Here is a 22,683-nt window from a genome sequence, read left to right on the forward strand (position 1 = left end):
TTTGGTTTGTGTAGTAATGCAGGCTCTGTTGCTGCAATTAGAGTTTGCACTGTTTTAAGAGTTTCTAGTGTAAGAGCATAGTAATGTTTTTGTTTTGTTTTGTCATTTGGTTGAAATGCAAACAGCCAAAAAAATCTCTCGACGAAACATTTCTATTTGCCTCACTCTCTCACACACACACACACACACACACACACACACACACACACACACACACACACACACACACACACACACACACAAAACTAATATGTTTTTCCCCTTCATCATAAAAAACTTCTTGCAGTTTTTATGTCAGGCATTTTTCTTTTTCCTTCTTCTACACGTCTTCCTCTGGCCAAGTGTGACTTACCAGACATACATTAAACCCATGAACACACACACACACATTCATCCCTATGTTATTACCTAAGTGCAGTTTCATCATCATGCGCCCTCAGCGTTTCCTACAGTAAAAACACCACCTGTACCATCACAATCAGTGGATGGATAAAACACCATTGTTGTCGTTCTTGCAATCCAACCAACTCTCATCCCAGCCTTTACACCCCCATTGCCCCCCTCCCACTAACCATATACTTCTCATGTAACAGACCCTCTTGTATTTAAAAGAGACAAATACTTGTCCTTGGTGTAACAGCTGGGAAGAAAACAGGGAGTGAGCGGGAACAAAGTGTGGGTAAAGGGCGAGTTCGTCTCCTTTAGGAGAAAGTGAAGGAGAATGGGGAAGGGGGGGGGAGGGGGGGGGGACTGGTATGTCCACCCGTTCCCTTTTCCCTGCATCTTTATGACGAGGTGGAGAGTGAGAGTGGAGGGAAGAAGGGAGGCGGGCGGTGAGTGAAGTGCAGGGGATGGAGGGAAGGAGAGCAGGGTGCTGGTCTTCATGTGTCCTGCCCATCGGTGGCAGGGGTGTCGTTGGCATTGGACAAGTCAGAGTCAGTCTCTCGGCTGGCTATGCGGTCCAGCTCTGCCTGGACGTCGCTGAGGCCCAGCTTTGAACCTACAAATGTTAGCAGGGACGTACAAATCGGTGCTATGTCACAGAGTACACGATCAAATAAACAAGCCGCTTAGCCAATGCAGCAAATAGCAGTGCGTTTTCACAGCACTGAGTGGTTAACAATGCACAATGCAATAGAGAGAGAAAGAGGGAGAGAGAGAGAGTAAAAAAAAAAAGCTAAGTGCACATGGTTAAAATAAGAGCTGGGTAAGAAGCTGATCATTCATCATAGACAGTTATGAAAAGTAACATGATTTTAGTACTGTTAATGGATACTTTTCATCTATAATACAAGCAGACGACTGCACTGGTTTCAGTGGTCTCATTCTGTCTCAACTCATTTGCATGAGGAACCGCAGCGCTTCTGCTGCTCCTCAGGATAATGACAATAGGCTTATAAATTCAACAGAGGGAGCCAAGCCAACGATGCAAAGTGGTAAAATATGTTTTTCAAAGTCTTTATTAGTGCCATTCCTATCTACATATAGAAAGAGATCATTTACTTCTGTCCAGGTTTACACATTTGTGCAATAACTGTGTGATCATATCAATCCTATTTTAAAAGGCATCAAAGTACTGTATTCAACTGCCGTTGGCTCTTCTTGCACTTGTTATCTAAATTACACAGCAAAAGGCAATATATTAGAATATAAAGATTTTTATATAAATATACAATTTTTATATTAATATAAAGCTTTCATTTGAATATGAAAGTTTCCACAGTGTGTGCATGACGGCTGAAAACACCTGCATGTATGCTGGCTATACAAAGTAAGCTGTTTACAGCTATCGTGTTTTTAAGCGTATTTCCTTCATATAACCCAGCCTTACTCAGAATCATGTGCACTGACTTTGGCAGATGTTAGTGAAATGCAATGCAACATGCAAACAAATCATTCAAATTATTTAAAGTGAGAGAGTAACAAGAAGACAGGGGTATTAGGGAAAAGGGAAAATAAATGGGATGCGACTGTCATTAAAATCCATTCATCCTTGTCTTCCTGGTTTACTGCTGGTAATCTTCACATTTTGTAGATGTGCTCCTAGCCACAAAAATCAGCACATTTATTCTATTACATATTCGATCATTGAGACTAATCTCTGAAGGCAAAATTTAGGCATATGGCGGAGAAGTAATTAAATAGCCATGGGATCATCTCCTGGACCCCTACTTTAGTTCTCAGCTTGGGGAAACTTATATATAGACATAACCTCCCTATTGAAAGGATAGATCATGAGTAAATAAATTAACATAAACAGAAAGCCCGCAGCCCAGTCTCTGTCTTTATACGAGAAGTAAATAGTGATACAGGAGGACTGATCCCAGCAATACTCCTGCTTTGGATGCTGGAGAAGGCGTGTCAAAAGAATAAATGGGTGCTCTCGGTGTCATACACAAGCAATAATGATGAGAAATATCTTGCTCACACACACCTTAACGTGGCCAGCATCCTCTGACTAGTGCATACACACACAAACACACACACACACACACACATTATGAATGGCGTTAACAGTGAGACTGCACACAAGATGGTGAGGGTTAGTTAAGAAGGACAAGACGTTCACACGGAGCTACAAACAGACAGAGACGACGGTGATGGGTGTAGGTTTGTGCAACTTGTAGATGCACACAGGCCCTTTAATGACTGTCTTTATTAAGGGTTGTGTTTACGTCTGGAGTGTGAGGATGAGAGTCAAGAGGAAGGATGGCAAACAGGTGACAAAAACAAACAGAAGCTCAGGTGATGAGTACTGAATAAATATGCGATGTCTTCAAAGACAGCTGAATAACAGGTCACTTCTATTCAGGGGTACAAAAGCAGAGCGCTTCCAACGCCTCAGCGCGTTCTCACCTGACTTCCGTACAGTTCCCGGTGTATTGTTGCCACCACCTGGTGTGCCGGGCCCTGCCGTCCCCGCTTTCTTTGTCAGTAGACTGTTGAAGAAATTGGCTAGCACACCCTCACTAGTCTGACCTGCAGCATAATGAGACTCGAGTTAAAAAACACGCGCACAGACGTACAAACAGAAGCGCACTTAGAGAGAAACCGACACGGGCGTCTGTGCGCAAGGACGAAATGCCTGACATACCGGACTGTGGCATAGCATTTGCTACGTTGGCCGCTGCAGAGCGATTACTCGTCCTCGGAGAGCCCGTGGGTGCCCTGCTTGTGGTGTCCTATATTAGGGAGAAAAGAAAAAAAAAAACCAAGTTTCATACATAAGGACACTGGAGGGAGCTTTCTGTTATCATGTGAGCCAAAACTTGGGAGGAAAAAATAAATAAATAAAATGGACCGCTCACCACTGGTCGTCCTGCTGTCACAGCGGGCTGTTTGGCGAGCAGCGACTGTAAATTAGAGCACAACATGCACACGCACTCGAATTAGCCCTTCATTAACATATTAAAACCCTCAAGTGTGAGTTAATTTGAGCACCTGCAAGCAGTAAAACCCAAATAGCATCGACACCGGTGAAATGTTTTCTGACCTGCAGCTTTACCAGAAACACTTGGTCGTCTTCTGCCTGAATCTCCTTTTCGTGTACAATCTAATGAAAGTAAAGAGAAAAAAAAACAAAACACAACATATAAATGTATCAATGTTTTTTTGCTTCTTTGTAGCTCAAAAGCAACTGGATTTGACCAAAAATGATTGTGACCCTCTGCAGGGACATTAAAGGTTAGTGCAACCGCTATGAACTGTAAAAATGATGGCTTGTGGTAGCATATGATATTATAATAGTAATCTAAGTGTGACTTGGTGGGATTAACTGGCATAAGAGGATGTTTCAGCATGTACCTTTCTGACTGGTGGCTTAACTATTACATCCTCGAAGCTGTCCTCTGCTTTTATTGTCTGGAAGTTCTCATGAAGTATGGCGATCTTTTTCTCGTTGTCCCAACCTGATGGACTGGTGGAGGGGGGAGACTTGGTTACAAACCAGATACAGGTGGTGCCCACAGCACTTTAAATATGCACATGTGCGCAAAACCCTGCTTACATAAAGACTGCATCTCTTTCCACCACTTGCGCAGGGCAGTGGAATGGAAAGCCATAGAGTCTGTGGACCAGGTATTTATACAGGATGTCCAGGTTCTTCATTTCCTTCACTGATGTGTAAAGCAGAGAGGCGCCGTCTGACACAGCTGTCAAGGATGTTTTCAACACTCCAATATCTAGAGCCAGAAACAATGATAAACACTAACAAAAACAAAATTCTTTTAATAACAGTGACACAACTGAAAAACCCAATTCTGGCTTATAATTGCTACAGGGGCACAAAAGAACTGAGGCAGCGTGCAATTATTTTAGTCTTTGTGCTCGTTTTTAAACACAATAAACATGAAAAATGAAATCCTGCTTTCACTCACTATTGACTGAGTGAAATTATGCAGAGAAACAAACAACTTGAAGCAATACTGGGTGAACTCTGACAATGACTGAACTCGGTCTGCAAAAATAAATGAAAATACCGTCAACAGTTCAACTTTTAACAGCTTACACTGCCAGGGAAATCCTATGGACAAAACACCTCATAGAAGGCAACAGACAAAATGTAAAGCTCCACAGCCATGTAAAGACACTGCATATGCACCACATTTTTATTATGTTCTCTACAACAGTACGACTTTTGCGTTACAGGTTGCGCTAGCCATCAGTTTGTTAAGGAAGGATACACTGCAGACAGAAACGTCTGATGTGGAACTGGATGAAATCCAGGTGTTCGTCTCTGTAGTCGTGCTCTTTTTCCAGTGTGCTGATAGCATCGCACTGAGGAACGGATAAACAGACGCCAGAGTTGAATGCTTGTACAGAGATGCAAAAAATAAGCACTGTGTTGCTATGACATGAAACCTTTCCTGCTAAAAAACCCCAAAACAAACAATAGACCCAAAACTCCATCTTAAAATTACACATGCTACAAGTTTTGCAGCGTGTGGAGGAAAAACAGTGTTATGTGTACCTTTGTGCAGACCACCACTACTGGTATTCCCAGGTTGTGTGTAAGTGTGTTGTCTCCTAAGGGCAGCAGCACGCTCTCTTCTTCTTCACTCCTCCTCTGCGGTGCTCCATCCTCCCCGGTACCCGGCTCTGTGTACTCCTGGAACTGCTTTACCACTGCGTGCAAATGCAAGCAAACACCGTTATGGTGCACAGACAGATAAGCAATTATTGGGACCTTGAAGAGGTCAGTTTTTAAAAACCTCCTGTTAGAATTCTTCTAATGAACCTCTTTAGACAAACCCATTTAAGTCTTTTACAAAGATGCCACTTCTCTGAGTAACATTTAATATTTCTAAGATCAATTTTTGTGAAGAAATTATGATTTATCTACTTCTAAGTCTGACTGCTGTCAGTATGACTCACGTCTGTGCTCCAGCTCCCGCAGCTTTTCTGGGGGGACTCGGAGTTTGTCAATGTGTTCCCTAGCAACGGCGGCCCACTTCTGGAGAGAGTCCAGGGCGTTCCAAGGCCGCGACATGTCAACCGTTATCAGGAGCAACGTGTTGTCGATAGAGTCCACCGGTACAGCTACTCCCTGTAGACCCTTATGGTAAAGGTCTCCGTCTAACACCCAAGCATTACATCTAGTGTAGTCTAAATACACAAACACACACAAAGCAGGTTCAAGTAAACATTCCGATACAGCCTCCTGATATATTCAGCGCTCGAGTTTACTCTGCAGTCACAAAAACAGAAGCACAGTAAGACTCTGTAATTTGTTTTGTGAACAGCAGGCGTTTGCAGGTTACCATCAATGTCATCGTCGTGAACACTGAAGTAGAGATATTCCAGGCCACGGCCTTTCATGTACTCTTCAACCCCTTGTAGCTTTGCAACCAAAGTGGTCTTTCCCGAGCCCACCTCACCTAAACACACATAAAGTCAGTACATAACATACAGTAAATATAACCAGTCAAACACAATATGCACCCCCCCAATCAGATACAACAACACAAGAACAGAAAATAAATAAATAAATTTGGAAAAAGCATTTTAAGTGGCATGAAAACTGAGGTCTACCAATACACTACAGGCCTGTTTCAGGTATACAATTTGATAATTAACCTCCATCTGGTGTTATGAGCTGCACATAATTCAAAGGTAATACCTATAATATTAATATATAGGAAGCATTTTCCTATAGGGAAGGTGTGCCACAAAAATTGCTTTCTTTGCCTAACCAGCAAACTTCAAATGTATTATTAATAAGACAGGCGACAGGGTGGTTAGCACAGTCTCCTCACAGCAAGAAGCTCCTGGATTCTAGGGCCTTTCTGTGTGGAGTTTAGACTCACCGGTGTGTCTGTGTCTATGTTAGCCCTGTGACAGACTGGCAGGCTGCCCAGGGCATACCTTGCCTCTCGCCCTATGACAGCTGGGATAGGCTCCAGCCCCCCTGCAACCCTGACTCTAATAGGTGGAAGAAAATGAATGGATAGATGTTACAGAAAAGACAAAACGCATCAGCCTGATTAGAACACATTATATAGATTATGTGTTTTATGGTTCTTTTCTGCATGTTTACTACTAGTTTTAGTTTATTCCTCGAATGTGCCCCTCACTTTTGACTATGATCCCAACGATGTCTTATTGAAAGGATCACTGCATATAAACAGGTATGAATGATATATGATTAAATTTGTGTCCTTTATATCACGATATATACACTTATATTTAATGTGTGTTTTATGCAAATTGTGAAGAACTATGAAACTGTGTTTTAAAAAAAATATACTGTAAAAAATTAAATCCTTTTTTTAGCGTTTAAAATGTAATTTAACAATAACAGACATGAAATGGCATTAGCTATTACCTTCATCAAATTAGTCTTTTTTTGTCATACATTTTCACTACGTTTTGTCTGGTAAATAAATAAATGCATAAAAACTCAATGGCACAAATAAGATTCCATTGAAACTACATTTAGAAAACTCTGAACTGAAACAAAAAAAAACTGTCTATGGTTAATATATATGTATTTTTTGCTTATGTCACAGAGGTTATTGTTTTAAAGAGCGATCTAAGGACGATACAATATGCTGTGCATATGTGGAGACATTTAAGCAGTTCCTGCTATCCTCTTAGCTGACACAAAAGCATTGTTATTGTATGTGATTAGGTCAGAGCTGCATCCATTCCTGCTCGCTGCCATATTAACTTACACCGACAGGGGGACTCAACGCATCATAAAGCAGTGCTGATGATGTTGTCACAGGTAGCATTATAGTCAAATGGCCTCTCGCCGTCATTGTACACGGGTATAGCTGTCTGATTAGCTGGAATGGGTGTGCGGGCTGCGGATTATCCCGGACGGATGTGCCGACAGTGTGTTTTGTGTCGTGGCACGAGAACGGAGCGAGACAGGGAGGCACCCTGTCCGCTTCACCCACGCGGAGCTCTGTTGTCCTGCACAATAAAACAACAACAACACAGTCCGCTGGTCTGTCTCGTCCACTCACAATCATCTCTGCCTAGCTGCTGCTAGCATCGCTGACTGCTAGAATGACTTGCAGGCTTTCAAAGCGGCTGTATTAGCTTACATATCATCGTGTGTGTGTGTGCGTGTGTGTGCGCGCGTACATGACCGCGCGCCAGTGCTCACAAAATACACCTGTCTCCATCTCTCCTCAGCTAGCCCACGCATCAACAACAAAGCCTCATCAGTCCAAAGAGATGCTAGCTTAGCAGGAAAATTAAGTCTAACTGCTCGGATGAGGTGATCACCAGCTCCTTGGCTGTTGGAGCTAACGGTGCCTACTGGTTAGCCAGGAGAGTGCAGACAAACACAGATACCCACCCATGACCAGGACATTTTTCCCAGACGGTAGCTTTGATCTTGAATGGGTTGACACTTCGCTCAGGATTGTGGACCTGCACACAGAGCATCCCCGTTACAACACGCCCAAACATGCTTGTTCATTCATTCACAAACAAACGACTGACAGCGAGAAGCTAAAACAAGCTAGTAGTAATGCTGCTGCTGCTGTGTCACCAGTGCCCAGTCTGGTGCTGATGCTAGCTAGCCTCGTTAGCAGGCTAGCTGTCAAACCATCCTTATTCCAGCACAGTGGACTCTCCGCGCCCCCAAATTCTGCTCCCAATAAACCAGCTCTAATCAGCCATCGCCCACCATAAGTTCTGCCCATCATCCTCTTCTGGATTGGAGTTCTCCAGTGTGCTCCTAGGTCCAGTTGAATTGGAGGATAATAGTGCACTCCTCCCTGAAGTCGCCATCTTCGCAGGGCTTGGAAACCGAACGGAGCGCCCGGATGTAGCAGCAGAGCGCTAACCTAGCCCGGCCCGGGGCGTGGTCCGCCCGCACAAAGCTGCTGTCCCTGCTCCAGACATGAAATGATCTCAGCCACAGGGCAGTGTGACACAACCCCAGGCAAAGTCCACATGCAGTGTTTCTGCATTATTCAAAATAAATCTGTGTAAAACCAACAACACACATAATAATAATAATAATAATAATAATAATAATAATAATAATAATAATAATAATACAAGTATGGGCTGTACGGAAATAACTGGGTTTCTTTTTCTCGTCATTTTGTTCCAAATAAATAATCGTGTTTCCAAAAGAAGCTAAAAAAAACCCCGTCTTTTAGACAAAATATCCTCTTAAATGTGCTGCATCCAGAATCAGTGCCTTGATTTGTGAATATTGGGGCATCAGGCCTAAGTCTATAAGGAGATAAAGCGATAATTCCGTGTAGGAATTGGATGGACTTCAAATCGACAGTTCAGGCCTTTAAAAGCTGTACAGCACAAAAATGAGCTAAACTAAACTAAACTAAGTTAAAACGACTTAGAGCTTATTATTTAAAATTTTCTTTTTAAATTAAATTTCACACGTTTATTACGGCATTTAATTTAATTTACATATAACACACGAATCGGCTCGAAGAAAAGGTGTGTTATACCACATTATATAAGTGAACTTCCACCTGAAAACGCTGCAAGGAGTTAAATCTTTATGCATTTGTAATTTCGTAAATAAAATAACATTTAAAAGCTAAAGTAATCGTGAGGATTTCTGCGTGCAATTCCCAGCAGGGAGAAGCAATAGTGGCCTGAATATAAAATGTGATTATTAGCAGCCAAATAGGGCTCACGCAGATTGAACGTCTCTCTGCTGGGCTCAGAGTGAATCTTCGACTGCCAAGCTGTATCAGGTGTGTGGTCACCGCCACAACAAAACCAGCGAGGCGCATCAGAGCTGAGAACAGCGCATGCCGTTCACGAGTGCTGCAGTTCATCACAGCCACCGCAAGATGGCGCTGACACACTGCGGTGGAAAGCCGCAGATCCCCGGGCACGGCGCTCTCTCAGTGACCCCCGATGGAGCCAACGGATTACAAACTCCTGTTAAGTGGCGCACCGTCCTCCTCCTCCCCATCTTTCACCTAGAGTAAAGCCAGGCGGACGGAGCGCCTCCTTACCGAGCTCGAACTGTGGGAACTGGGAATCAGCGTTGACTGTCAGCGAGCTCGAGCTCTGCAGTGTAGGGGGATAGAGAAGGAGGTGGTGTGAGGAGGAGAACATTATAGACAAAGACAGTGAGATGGGTCCGGAGGCTGTGAGGTATTCGTGATTGTCAAGTAAACGGCGGTGAAGTTGTCCTGCTCCGCACGGATCTTTCCTTCAGGTGAGGTGAGTTTTCTCTCTCTGCCGGAGCACCCGGGTGGTTAATGTCTCACTCACGGGTGGTGTGTGTTACAAATATCCGCCCCCGAATAATTTTCTGTATTGTCCTGCAAGTGACATATACGATGCATGTGTTGGTGTTATAGAAAGAGGAGAAAATGAACAGCTTGCGGGACTTTGTGGGTGCATGAATTTGTTCTGAAGAATGAAACAACCAGGGAGAAACTAATAAACCTACAAATCCTATTAATTTTTTTAACAAAATTGTTATTCTGAAAAAGGGAGTTGGGGTATTCTCTCTTTGAAATAGTGGAAACCACGGTGCAGGCTTCACTTATAAGCCTCTGCTTTAATTGTATTCTCCTGGTGTGCTATATGAGAAGATAACCTCTGTGAGAGGAAAAGATCCATCTCATTCCCCGGTCCCTCTTAATTTTCCTCTCTCCCCTCTGCTTCATTCTTCCTCACTTGCCTGCCTCACCATAGTTATTTCCCTATAATCCTCCCCCCTTCTCACAACCTCTGTCTCCCTCACTCTCCCTAGTCCTCCTTCTCTGCCGGCTCTAATAACACTGCAAGTTTGCAGCACCAGAAATCTTCACTAGACTATAGCTTTTCCCAGTCCCAGCGAGCTTTTAGTTGAAAATGTCCCCTTCACCTCCAATGGCCGATGGTCTTTAATTGGTTGCATAACATGCCACATGCCTCTTTAGGTTGTGTTGCTTGTGCAGTGGCTGTTACTCCCTTTGCTTGATAATCGATACGTAACGGAGCAATTACAGCACTTGAGTGTCAGGGACCTTTATGTGACTGAATCATTGATGCCACATCAGTCACAGTCACTGTACACATGTGCATTTGTGGTGAGCAGCTACATGCACAGAGTCAAGAGTCATCAAGGCGCAAGCTCTAACGATGTTACTGTACATGCAGAAAAAGAGCTCGGAGTTCAAGGCTGCTATAAGTTAGGTCATTTTTGCTCATGTGCTTTCTGTTAAATATTTGAAACAAGTTTCAAATTCTTTATTTGAACAAACATGAAAAAATATTACTGTATTCAAAGTGGGCTCCGTAACACATAAACCTTGACAAAAACATTTGTATCACTCTGTGTTACCTTAATATCGCTGTAAAAAAAAAGATGGCAAATCATCCAAGCCATACTGAAAAATCTTTTTTTTTATTTTTATTTTTATTTTTTATAAATTTTATTTTCAGTCACAGCAGCATGTTAACAACAAAACATTGAACATACAGTAGTTTGCTGTTCAGTATTTACAATACCCCAAAAGATAACAGAAATAGAGAAGGAAAAAACAAACAAACAAACCAAAGAAACCCCTACAAAACAACAAAAAACAAACAAACAACAACAAACAAATAGAAAAATAAAATGTATAAGGGACATTCAGCGTACAGTTAGCTATGATAGCGATATAGAGATATGGTATCTGGTCATGATAAGGTGGTCATTTTAAATGTTTCCATGTACATCAAGAATGGCTGCCATGCCCTAAGAAATTTGGTGGTTGAACCTGCCAGTGTATATCTCATCTTTTCTAAATGTAAAAACCTCATGAGCTCCGCAAGCCACTGTTCGTGTGTGGGAGGAGCTTCCTGCTTCCATCTTAAAAGTATAAGGCGCCTTGCGATAAGTGAAGCAAAGGCAATAGAATTCGAATAGCATTTTGGCAAAGTGATGTCTTGAGGTATCACCCCAAAGATAGCCGTTAGAGCAGAAGGATCATATTTAACGTTATACATCTCTGACAGAGTGTTAAATATAGACACCCAATAGATATGAAGATTGGGGCATGTCCAAAAGGTATGAAGGAGCGAACCTGTTTCTGCTTTACATCTGTTACACAGAGGGTCAGCTCCTGGATAGAACTTGGCTAACTTTTCCTTGGAGATATGTAATCGGTGTAGGACCTTAAATTGAAGGAGCCCATGCCTGGCACATATCGAAGAAGAGTGTACCCTCTGGAGAAAAGATTGCCAGAGCTCATCTGTTATAGTCATCCCAAGGTCTTTCTCCCACTGTGCTTTAAGGATGAAGAGAGAAGGAGATTGAAGATCTAATAGTATAGCATAGATTTCTTTAATCGCCCCTCTCTTATGAACGTTTATATTAATAATTTTATCCAAAGAAGTTTCCTCAGGTAGTTCCGGAAATGAAGGAAATCGACTCTTTACAAAGTGACGAATTTGTAAATAGCGGAAAAAATGTTGCCGAGGAACATTAAACTGCTTCAGGAGCTGCGTGAATGAGGCAAAAATCCCATCTACAAAAAGGTCTTTGATATTTCTAAGGCCATTACTTTCCCATATTTTAAAGGCAGAGTCCATCATGGAGGGTGGGAACATATGGTTTGAGCAGATAGGTGCTTTAATTGACATTAAGTGTAACCCCAACCTTTTCCTACATTGCACCCAGATTCTGAGCGAGTCATACAACAAAGGGTTACGTTTATAGGTGTATAGTTCTAATGGGAGAGCTGAACTCAACAAAGCTGATAGGCAAATTTTGCCACAATTGGATGACTCAATTTGGAGCCAAGCTGGAGTCTCTGTAGTAACATTACTCATCCAGTACAGCATATTACGAATATTTGCTGCCCAATAATAAGACTGAAAGTTTGGCAAGGCTAATCCACCCATTGGCCTAGTCCTCTGCATGAAATCTTTACGAATTCGTGGACTTTTGCCATTCCAAATAAATGCAGAGATATGCTTATTCAGTGTTATAAAATACTTATTGGGTAAGTAGCATGGGATACATTGAAATAAGTAAAGGAACTTGGGAAGTATGTTCATTTTGATAGAATTAATGCGGCCAATTAATGACAGTGGTAAATTGTTCCACCTCTGAAGATCTGTCTCAGTATTTTTAAGCAGCGGGACAAAGTTTCTTTCATAAAGATCTTTGTATGAGTGGGTAACCTTAACCCCCAGATAGGTCACATACCCTGATTTAACGTTAAATTGAAAACCTGAAAATGAAATCTTTCTGGCTATAGAGTTGACACAGAGAAGTTCACTTTTATGCAGATTCAACTTGTAACCTGAAATATTACCAAAACATTCAAAAATGGCAAGAGCACGGGGAAGAGAGCATAAAGGCTCTGACATATACAGCAGGAGGTCGTCAGCATATAAGGATATTTTGTGCTCCTGGTCACCTCTGAAGATGCCCTTAATGCAACTGTCAGCTCGCAGTTTAATCGCCAGTGGTTCAATTGATAATGCAAAAAGAAGAGGGGATAAGGGACAACCTTGTCTCGTACCACGGAGAAGTGGGAAATAAGAAGAGAATAACAAATTTGTTCTAACACGTGCCATAGGTGAGGAGTAAAGTAACTGAATCCATGAAATGAAATTAGGGCCAAATCCAAATTTATGCAGAGTATAAAACAGATAATCCCACTCCACCTGGTCAAATGCCTTCTCAGCATCGAGTAATAAGGCAATTTCAGGGGTTGTAGTTGACTTGGTGTGTAATATGTTTAAAAACCTGCGCAGGTTGAAAAAACCATGCCTACCCTTCACGAAACCTGTCTGATCTGGAGAAATTAACAATGGTAGATATTGCTCTAGCCTGAGAGCAAGTGTTTTTGACAGTATTTTTAAATCTACATTTAAGAGTGATATAGGACGATATGATGAACACTCTAATGGATCCTTATTTGGCTTCAATAGGAGTGAGATGGTCATACTGAAAAATCTTGAGGTGTGATATGAAAATTTGCTGTCACCTCTGGATATGTGCAACGCATGTGACAAGTGAGGCAGATTCTGCACGCCGCCCTCATACAGTGGATCTTGCTGAAGAAGTCTTCCACATCCACACTTCACTATCAGTGTCATCTGCTGTCAACTGGAACAGAGAGACATCTGCTCTTTCCCCCTCCCACACACACACACACACACACACACACACACACACACACACACACACACACACACACACACACACACACACACACACACACACACACACACACTATCAGCCGGTTATACATACACAAATGTATGCCAGTGCACGCGGGCACGTACAGCTGACTACATGCCACTCACTCACGGGTCTGTTGTAAGTCACACACCTGCCCTTTGGCTCCCTCCTCCGTCCATTTGTCTGTGTACAGCCCATTCGCTGCACTCAGCTAAAAATAATCAGCACCACACACATGGAACATGAATTATGGAAGAAACGAAGGAAAGAGAGAGAGACATTCAGGTCAGAGTCAGACCCAATTCCAACAGCTTCACTCCCCAAGGACGACACTAGACCACTCCATTAATATGCCGTTTGTATCATCTACCGTATCAGACCTGTGGTTATCCTTTAGTTTGGACTAAGTGGACCGAGGCTGCCCAACGGTTCGCCCTAAAGCTTTATGCACATTACAAGCTGCGAAGCTGGATCCATACAGTTTCATGAGATTAATTATGCATGTGATGCAGTGTTTCCAATATAGCAGTCATAAATCTAAAGCTTATTATAAATAAGTGTTAGCTTTACAACCAACATCAGCTGCTGTAACCTTTGAATAAAGAGCTTATATTGCTGCTTTGTATTTTCAATATGCTTGCTATTCTGTATATATATGTATATATGTATATCAAGAATGATTGAAGATTTTCAGAAACACTTTTCTTAAAAAAGTTGCCCTCCTACTGTATATCCCTATATATTGCGTGGGCTTATTAAAGATGATATAATGGGAGCTTCATTGCTTCATTGCTAAGCTAAGATTGACCTGCCCTGGTTGTAGCTTAAAAGAGTGGTATTGATCCTCTCATCAGACTATTGACAGGAAGGCAATTAGTTCCCAATATGTTGAAGTACTCCTTTAAAGACTCGGAAATGGTGAAAATGGGTGAAGAAATGCAGGGGAGTAAAGCCCACCATATCCCAGTATGCATACAGTACTGCAGGTTAGGTGTATTTGAAAGATGAGAGGGTTGTCATTTATTTAGTTATTTATTTACTAAACTACTGAGTACAGCTGTTTATTCTGCTTCTTGTGCCAGAGACAGTGTTGGCATTTCAACCAGTATAGTCAAAGCACTTATCCCGATCATCTTTTTCCACATTATCTTATGTAGAAAGTAAGAAAGTGCATATCAAACAGCACACATAAATGCTAGTGTGGATATATGTGACATGCCAAATCAAGCCTCACTGATTTTGACTTTACAAGCTTTTACTTTAAGAACTTTAAAGGTGTAATTCCTCAAACAGGTTCAACACACTAATTAGGAGTGGCAAATTGAGTCTGCAGAACCCACACAGTCCTGAGAGTAACTTTAAACAAAACACTTATGTGGGTGGTTGATTGATGCGTAGAGTTATCCCTTTGAACATGTTAAATTTTATTCAGATCATTGCTGGTGTTGGAATAGAATAACTCACCTTGACTAAATGGAAGGTGGCAGATATATTTGGGCATTTTTTATTTATTTCTTTTTTTGGTGTAATGATGTGTCACATTCTTGCAGAGTGTAACTATAAGACGTGATTCATTATGAATGGTTCGTTTCACATGACTATGGCAAAAAAAGTTTTAAAAAATCTCTGTGTCACAGTAATTAGATACTTGACAATATTCTATTTAGGGATGTGAACATTATACACGCGGCGGAAACCTGAGGAGAAACCCGGCAATATATTCTGGTTACTCAGCATAGCTCACTGTATTCCTGTGAGCGTGCACACCGGTTTGTTTGCATGCATGTGCTTCCTTGTGTTCCTCAACATTATGCATACATACATACATACATAACGTTTGCATTAACATTTGTAAATGGACTTCCGTGCAAATGTGTGTTAATGCTACACAATATATGTGCATTTGTGTACATTTGTGGACCTTGCCTGTAATTCAGAGGTTTAGAGTCCCTGACCTTGAACAGTTTGAGAGCTGTTTGCTTAGTCAGGGCCACTGCATCTGCTCATGTCAAGGCAAAACAACAGGGATAATGCTCTGCAGTGCACGTGATTTTTTCCCCATCCATCCATCCATCTATCTATCTATCTATCTATCTATCTATCTATCTATCTATCTATCTATCTATCTATCTATCTATCTATCTATCTATCTATCTATCTATCTATCTATCTATCTATCTATCTATCTATCTATCTATCTATCTATCTATCTATCTATCTATCTATCTATCTATCTATCTATCTAGATCTTGTTACAAAGTACAAATCAACCCCATCTTTTCTTCTCTTTCATTTCAGTGTGTGATTGCGCGTTCAGCATGAGTAACATCTATGAGTCTGCAGAGGCCACGCTGGGCTTCATCAGCTCTCCGTGCCTGACCAAAGTGGAGCTGAGAGTGGCCTGCCGGGGCATCTCGGATCGTGACGCCCTTTCCAAACCCGACCCGTGTGTGGTGTTGAAGATGCAGTCACACGGCCAGTGGTTTGAGGTACAGTAATTGGATGGGAGGAGGGGTGAGAGGTACGGCGTGTAAATGTTTGATAGCCAGAAAATAGAGGTTTAATGGTCGGGCGGAGCCATCTGTGGAGTGTTTATTATTCTGAAGTGATGCTGATTCTACCCAGGGTAAGACACTCTGGTAAGAGCTGCAGGTGTCCGAGAGTCTGTACGAGTCTGTACGTGGGCGCAGTTTCATATCTCATTGTTGTTCTGTTATAAATTAGATCGCTATTTCAACTATTGCTTTGGTGGATTATTTTCCTTTTACTCTTGTTGTGGGGGTCCACAGAGATGATTGAACAGCCCAATGTTATTCACCTAGTAATATAACATTGTGACCTCTATATTTGGGCTTTGAACACTTTCACAAATACTTTAACTTTGGTCTCTGTATAATTTTCTTTTGCTTCTAATATACACTTGACACATTTTTCATTTTCAGTAAAAGCCATGGCACACTCTACGCAATTTGCCCATGACCTGATGTGTGTGACTGTGGGGCTCAAGTGCATTCATCATCTCTTCAGGTTCTATGGCAAACAATTCCTTGTGAATTTCTCCGCAGACAGCACTTGAAATTACTCAAGCACGTAATTGAATTCATGTTTGACTAAATGATTGCGTGTAATCAAGAACCCGAGCTATCGTGCAGAGCTGTGATTGTGTCGCTAACCTTCCTCCTACTAAACTGAGAGTTATGTTTGGTTCTTATAAATTATGGATGTTAATCGTCAAAGAGGTCACCAGAAAGCATGACTATTGTCGGCTGGGCTAAAGAGTTTATTTATCTATCCAAATATTTCTGTCATCTAGGAATTGAAAGCATGATCTTAAAGCATACTTTTTGCAGCATTTCCCAAAACAGCTCATACATGGAGCAACGTAATTAACCTTTAAAAGGCCGTATGTCATGGTTTGTCTGGCCGGCCTCAAACGTAGGACTCAGGAATGAAAGTTCATTGAGTTTATTTCCAGTTTTGGTGCATCTAATGTTACATACAAAGTCTGTTTGAAGTGCTCAGTTCAAAAGTCCAATACGTAAAAAATCAAATGGAAGAAGGTTTCCGTGAATCCAAGGCCATCCTAAGAAGAGACACATTAGAAAGCTTTGGCAAGTAAAGTGAAACAGAGACTTACAGCAAGGCCACATGGAAGCTACTGCCTTTATAACGCTCAGGCGAAGACTGATTGTCAGGTCACAGCTTACAGTTTTTCTCAGTCGCTTTGGTGCGTTTCTCAGATCAGAATTGAAATTCTCATAACTATTAGTTCAACCTCCACAACACTCAGTCATTTGTGCACATCATAGTAGCAATTTCTCCTCTCTCTGAACAAACTGCAAATGATTTTGGACATGAATCAGTTGCTTCCATACATTTCCCTGCTGCTTTCTGACATTTCCATTTGCTTATGTCATGTCAGTCAAAAGTAATCATACCTATGGATGCTGAACAGTCATTCCCAATAAAACTAATAGTCATACATCCATTGCTTAAGTCATCACACACAAAATTGTTGAACTAGTTATCACATGCCAAATATTGGCCATCTGTCAAGCAAATCCTATACCTTTCTGTATCATTGTTCTTGGAAATGTCTCCGAAATTGAACAATTGATCTCAGGTGAATTACAGCTGTCACTCATGAGGAGGCTCTACCAAATTGGTGATTTTATGTTTACATGTATTCTACAGTGAACAAGTGACTGTAGCATATTTTTCTTTTGCACAATTCTGTAGGATTACAAACACTTCTACACAATGGAAATGTGAAACGTACGTATTCAGTGTCTTAGTTACTCCCAAGACTCCCATAACATCTACAGTGACTTTACTGCACATTTCAGATGGCTGTACAGGTAGGCCATAGTGCTGTTGTCAGCATTTTCAGGTGTCACCAATTGTTTTTGCAATGGGAAACACTGAAATTATAAACTGTCATAGTGGAAACATGACAATGCCATTTGACTATCTTGTTCATAAAGATGGTGTCAAGACTTTTCATTTTGATGGCACTGACAGTTTCATTGACATGGATACTTGCTTTTGAGGTATGGATAATCAATTCTGTGCATGTGACGTGCTTTTGCAGGCTATCCACTAGGTTTTGCAGTTTGCACTAATTGTTTTGGGAAATGCACTAACTGCTGTGCAAATGTTAATGGTGTTCTGAGAAACGCACCAAAGCGACTGAGAAAAACTGTAAATAGCAAACAGCTGATTGCTAGATGATCCAGGAGGATCCTGTAAGGCAGGTAAACACACTCACACACAGAGGAGCAAGCACGCAGACAGAGAGAGAGAACAAAGGGGAGAAACAGTGGAGACGCAGAGGAGGACTGGAGGACCATGACACCGTAACTCACCCACAGCCTTTAATACATGTATCAAAATGAGGCTTTTGTGTCAGTGAATGAGTCATCGCTACCAAAATAAAAAAGTTCTTTTGATAATAAGGACAGCAAGGCGGTGAGAAGTTTAGATATTTTGTCAGGATGACAGTGGCCTTAAGAGGTGTCTTTTTCTCACCTTCACATTTCCTAACTGCCTGACTTTTTAAAAATATTTTCACATATCTTGACGTTGAAGGGCCACTGATAGAAACTTTTATTTTTCTGAGAATAACTGATTTCTTGTTGACAAAATGAATGCAGATGACAAGAGCACAGGTTTTACGTTCATTGTAAAATACATGTAATGTGAGAGGAAACATATGTTGTATTAATGTAGGGTCTTTATCTTACAATATAAAAGCACCTTGAGGCAACTGCTGTTGTGATTTGGCCCTATACACATATGATTGGAGTGAAGTGTACAAAAATGAGACAAACTATGATGACAGTAACGGAAAAAATGAACATTTACACAAAGCTGCACAGATTAAAACATGTAAACTGTCTTTAAGTCTCAGCAAGTCTTGCCAATTAAATAAACAATTCTGCATGTAATGACTTTTACAATCATACAATTTGATCAAACTGTAGAACAAATAGTGTACTATTTGTGTACTGCTAAAAAAAAATTAATGCAACTCTCTATTATTGAAGTACAAGACAATTCTGGGAAGCATAAACCATTAAAACATTAAAACCATTTAACATGCTTCAGTGCAAATGAAAGTGACAACAGGTTTGCACCTGTTGGAGACACAACAAGAAGACCATTAAATGTAGCAGGAGGTAGCCACAGACTATTGCTCCCTTTTTATTCTTCCTGACTGATTTTTAGCTAGTTTTAAGTCTAGTTTTTTTTTCTTTGCAAGCTCCTTTGACTAGTTTTAAGTCCATCTCCTCTAGGATGGCACATTTAAGTTCATCCCTCAGCACAGTCTCAAGAGTGAGGAGGCGATGGCGGGAGACAGGCTGTTACATGTGGAGAGCTGGCCAGGGCTGTACAAGGGCATAAATCTAACCTTTGTGCACGGAGGACCATGAGGAGCACTGCCAGAGCCCTACAAAATGACCTCCAGTCAGGTACTCATGGATGTTTCTGACCAAACTGTCAGAAACAGACTACTTTTTTGTGGGAACTGTGCTCTCAGCCCAGCACTGTGCTGCTGGACAGCCCTTTTCAGCACTCCTCTTGCAATGGTCTGTCTCCTGTTATCGCTTCCACTCTCTTGAGATTGTGCCGGGAAATGCAGGAAACCTGGCATACATGTATGTGCCATCCCGAAGGACTACCCGTTCCTGAAGTTATGGGCAGTTTTGCTTGTCTCTTTTACAATAAGAAAAAAAAAGGATTGTTTAACTTTATGCTTTAAAGTGTTTTTTCTTTTCCCCCCTCACGACTCAGATGCTTTTCAAGCCTTTCAAATGCCATCTCATACTCGCACACAAAGCACTTCTACTGAAGCCAAAGACATGCTGAAGACTCGCAAGCGGCGGCATCAGCGTTGAGAATGAGGAATCAGGGCGATGTTGCAAAAAAGAGGATCTTTGGTTATTTTTAGTTTTCTTTCCTCTGCCTTTGGGATGGACAGACATACAGTATATGGAGTGAACAGTGTTCCTTTTAAAAATGTAGCTACGCACACCCACACATCCGTGCAGATCCTTCCACATTTAGTGCTACACTGTCCCACTCAGCAGATGTACGTTTACGTATGTAAATCCACACGTGTAACTCGTTTGCACAAACTGTCAGCGACACGGAAGCTGCACTCCCACACACACACACATATACACCACTTTCCATTTCCACAGGGGCTCAAGATCGAGCGCTCTGAAAGTAGTGCAGCATTATTCCTCCTTTGGAGACGCCACAAAAAGCTTTTGTACGACACAGTGCTGCGTTTTTTGTGTCATGTCTGCGTGTCTGTGTCTTCATGAGTGAGTGTATGCGTTACAGTAAGCCCCTTTTGCAGAAGTGTGGGAATGGGCCGGGGGTATCATTGCCCATCAGATCCAGAGTGTCTTAATTGGATAATTGTTGCGAGAGAGCGTGTTTAGGCCGCTTGGATAGTGTGTGTTTATGTATTCATGTCTCTCGATGCTTTAATGAGTTGCCAGCCTATTGAGAAAAGCATCAGGATAAGGCCAGCATTTGTGTGTCTGTCGAGCCTGCTGGTGCGCTCTTCACTTTTGTCTGTGTTTGCGTGCGTTCGTGTGCCAGAGGGTTATCAGCCATAAAAGGGAGCCAGTCATTGCTGCTAGTGTTAGATAGGTTTTGTTGACAACGTCGCAACATACTTTTCTTTTTGCTTCCTAATCCTTTGAGCAGTCAGAGGGCTTAAAATGTGAGATCAATGTTACAGCTGCAGTCAAATCTCTGTGCAATCAAACAGCTTTAGTCATCACGAAAAATCAATAGCCGCAGTTCTCAAGTTGATAAGTGTAAACAATGTGGTAATGGCTATTTGTGGTTATTGCCGCAATTCTGAAAAGTCTGTTGAGGTTCGCAATCAATGCTCAGCGGCAGTGTTTCTGATGTACAATTTTCATACTTTAGTTCACTTTGGAAAGAGCATAAAAAATCCATTTAAAGTCAGACTGCCTGTAGTAAAAAGCACAGTGTTATGAAACTGCTTTTTCAGAAGAACCATAAATGATGTTCTTTAATGAAATTTCGTGAAAACTTGAATCCAGTGTCCACGTGAAGAAGAATAATCAGGTTTTGCCAAACGTCTTGATATTGGATTTCTTTTTTCACCAACGCACATAAAAGATCTCAGTGATATTGCTAAAGGCTACGAAGAGTTCATCAATTCAGATTCTGCGGTTTGAATAAATAAGTACTTATATAACTGAATCTGTAAAAAGGGGTACAACAAATATAAAAATCAGTAAATAGTGGTTACAGAGTTGCTATTTATTGTTTATCGTGATAAAAATACTTGTACAGATAATGATAACCTAATAAAATGATCATTAATAAAAAAAAATTTTAAACAGGGGAAGTATTTTTCTATTTTGTCTTACCTTTTCTCTTTATCAGCTCTTTTTTTAATTTATGCAGCCCTCTGGGTTCTTGCTGTGGCAAACATTTGCCAAGCATCTGTGTGGTTTTACAATAATCACTCTGGTGGGCTGCAGTGATTTTTACAGGAATCATTGCAGTCCATGATGATGTTTCTGAAACCAACTGAATTACCAAGTTTTCTGTTTTAAAGAAATTTGGAACCACCAGAAGTAGAAGTCAGTGTTTCTTTCTCTACCTTAAGCTTTGTTCTTTTAGGTGCCACAGATACTTTAAACGTAGCGTTGTGAAGCTGTTTGTGTCTGTTTGCAGGTGGACCGCACAGAGGTCATCCGCAGCAGCAGCAGCCCGGTTTTCTCCAAGATTTTCTTGGTGGATTATTACTTTGAGGAGGTCCAGAGGCTCCGCTTTGAACTTCACGATATCAGCTCCGGCAACAATGGCCTCCGTGATGCTGACTTCTTGGGAGCCATGGAGTGTACCCTAGGACAGGTCAGTGAGTCTCTTGATTGGATTGTGCACTCTAAAGGAAGAGCATGCACGAAGCAAGCAGGTCGATTGGGAAATCGGTGTGACTGATGAGTGCAAACATAAGTGAAACAGTCACAATACTTTACAAACTGTTATTCCTACTCTCACCCCCACGGAAGTTAAAAAAATAACACATAGCTCCTATAAGTCAAGCTTAAATTAACTGAAAATTAAAGAGTGTGAGGTAGGTCAGTGAATGTGAGAGGAGTTCAGAAACAATCAGAAATGTGTGTGATGTGAGTGTTTCTGGAGGCGAAAGCATGACAGAAATGCACTTGTAACCTCCGAACTGGATTCACCTTGTGCATTGCAAACAGTAGGTGCAGTAAAAAAGCATACAAATCTTCCTCAGAGCAGCATGCTGTTGGGATAAGAATCGTCTACTTCAGTATGCTCAGTCAGCTACTTCGTTAAAACCACGGCAGGTGAAGTAAATAATACTGATGATATCGTAATAAGGCTATTTTTTCTCAGGAAACCTCAGGCCTTGGCATTTATGTGAGTGTAACTAAATAAGATTATTATTTTAGACCAAGGACGCCCACAGTGTCGGCAGCACTTCTTCCCCCCAGAGGATAATTGCCCCAAACGCACCACAAAACCTGCTTAGAAACGGTTAAAGG

At 41.5% G+C, this 22,683-nt stretch overlaps 2 protein-coding genes across 3 annotated transcripts in view; one reads left to right on the forward strand and one right to left on the reverse strand.

Annotated features, from left to right (window-relative positions):
* Window positions 1-722: 722 nt before the first annotated feature.
* dync1li1 (dynein, cytoplasmic 1, light intermediate chain 1) lies at window positions 723-8,298 on the reverse strand. Its single transcript, XM_085396179.1, has 13 exons — window positions 8,141-8,298; window positions 7,808-7,881; window positions 5,760-5,876; window positions 5,374-5,604; window positions 4,970-5,124; window positions 4,683-4,776; window positions 4,007-4,142; window positions 3,805-3,916; window positions 3,494-3,553; window positions 3,309-3,353; window positions 3,095-3,182; window positions 2,857-2,979; window positions 723-1,000 (listed from the first exon to the last, which is right to left on the reverse strand). Exons 1-13 carry the CDS (start codon window positions 8,242-8,244, stop codon window positions 882-884), a joined length of 1,458 nt encoding a protein of 485 aa, XP_085252305.1. The 5' UTR covers window positions 8,245-8,298; the 3' UTR covers window positions 723-881.
* A 1,070-nt stretch (window positions 8,299-9,368) lies between these two features.
* The window catches only part of cpne4b (copine IVb), a 31,559-nt gene continuing 18,244 nt past the window's right edge, over window positions 9,369-22,683 (forward strand). Inside the window, exons 1-3 of one of the 2 annotated variants that reach the window (XM_085395768.1) lie at window positions 9,369-9,666; window positions 15,911-16,101; window positions 21,842-22,021. In XM_085395768.1, the coding sequence (XP_085251894.1) occupies window positions 15,931-16,101; window positions 21,842-22,021 (351 nt within the window). In that variant the 5' untranslated portion in view covers window positions 9,369-9,666; window positions 15,911-15,930. The remainder of the gene's footprint in view (window positions 9,667-15,910; window positions 16,102-21,841; window positions 22,022-22,683) is intronic. The other variant, XM_085395769.1, reaches the window with a different exon arrangement.

This window comes from Rhamphochromis longiceps, linkage group LG22 (genome assembly GCF_057381845.1).
Source record: "Rhamphochromis longiceps isolate RC_006_pf linkage group LG22, R_longiceps_female_GT1.1, whole genome shotgun sequence".
Taxonomy (NCBI): Eukaryota; Metazoa; Chordata; class Actinopteri; order Cichliformes; family Cichlidae; genus Rhamphochromis; species Rhamphochromis longiceps.

What these genes read in the sequence shown, in the direction of transcription:
- dync1li1 (XM_085396179.1), bottom strand. Translation starts at nt 8,244, where the DNA reads ATGGCGACTTCAGGGAGGAGTGCACTATTATCCTCCAATTCAACTGGA. An exon ending in TTAAGCCACCAGTCAGAAAG is followed by an intron (nt 3,554 to 3,804) that starts GTACATGCTGAA and finishes TACTTTCATTAG; the next exon opens with ATTGTACACGAAAAGGAGAT. An exon ending in GGGAACTGTACGGAAGTCAG is followed by an intron (nt 1,001 to 2,856) that starts GTGAGAACGCGC and finishes TAACATTTGTAG; the next exon opens with GTTCAAAGCTGGGCCTCAGC.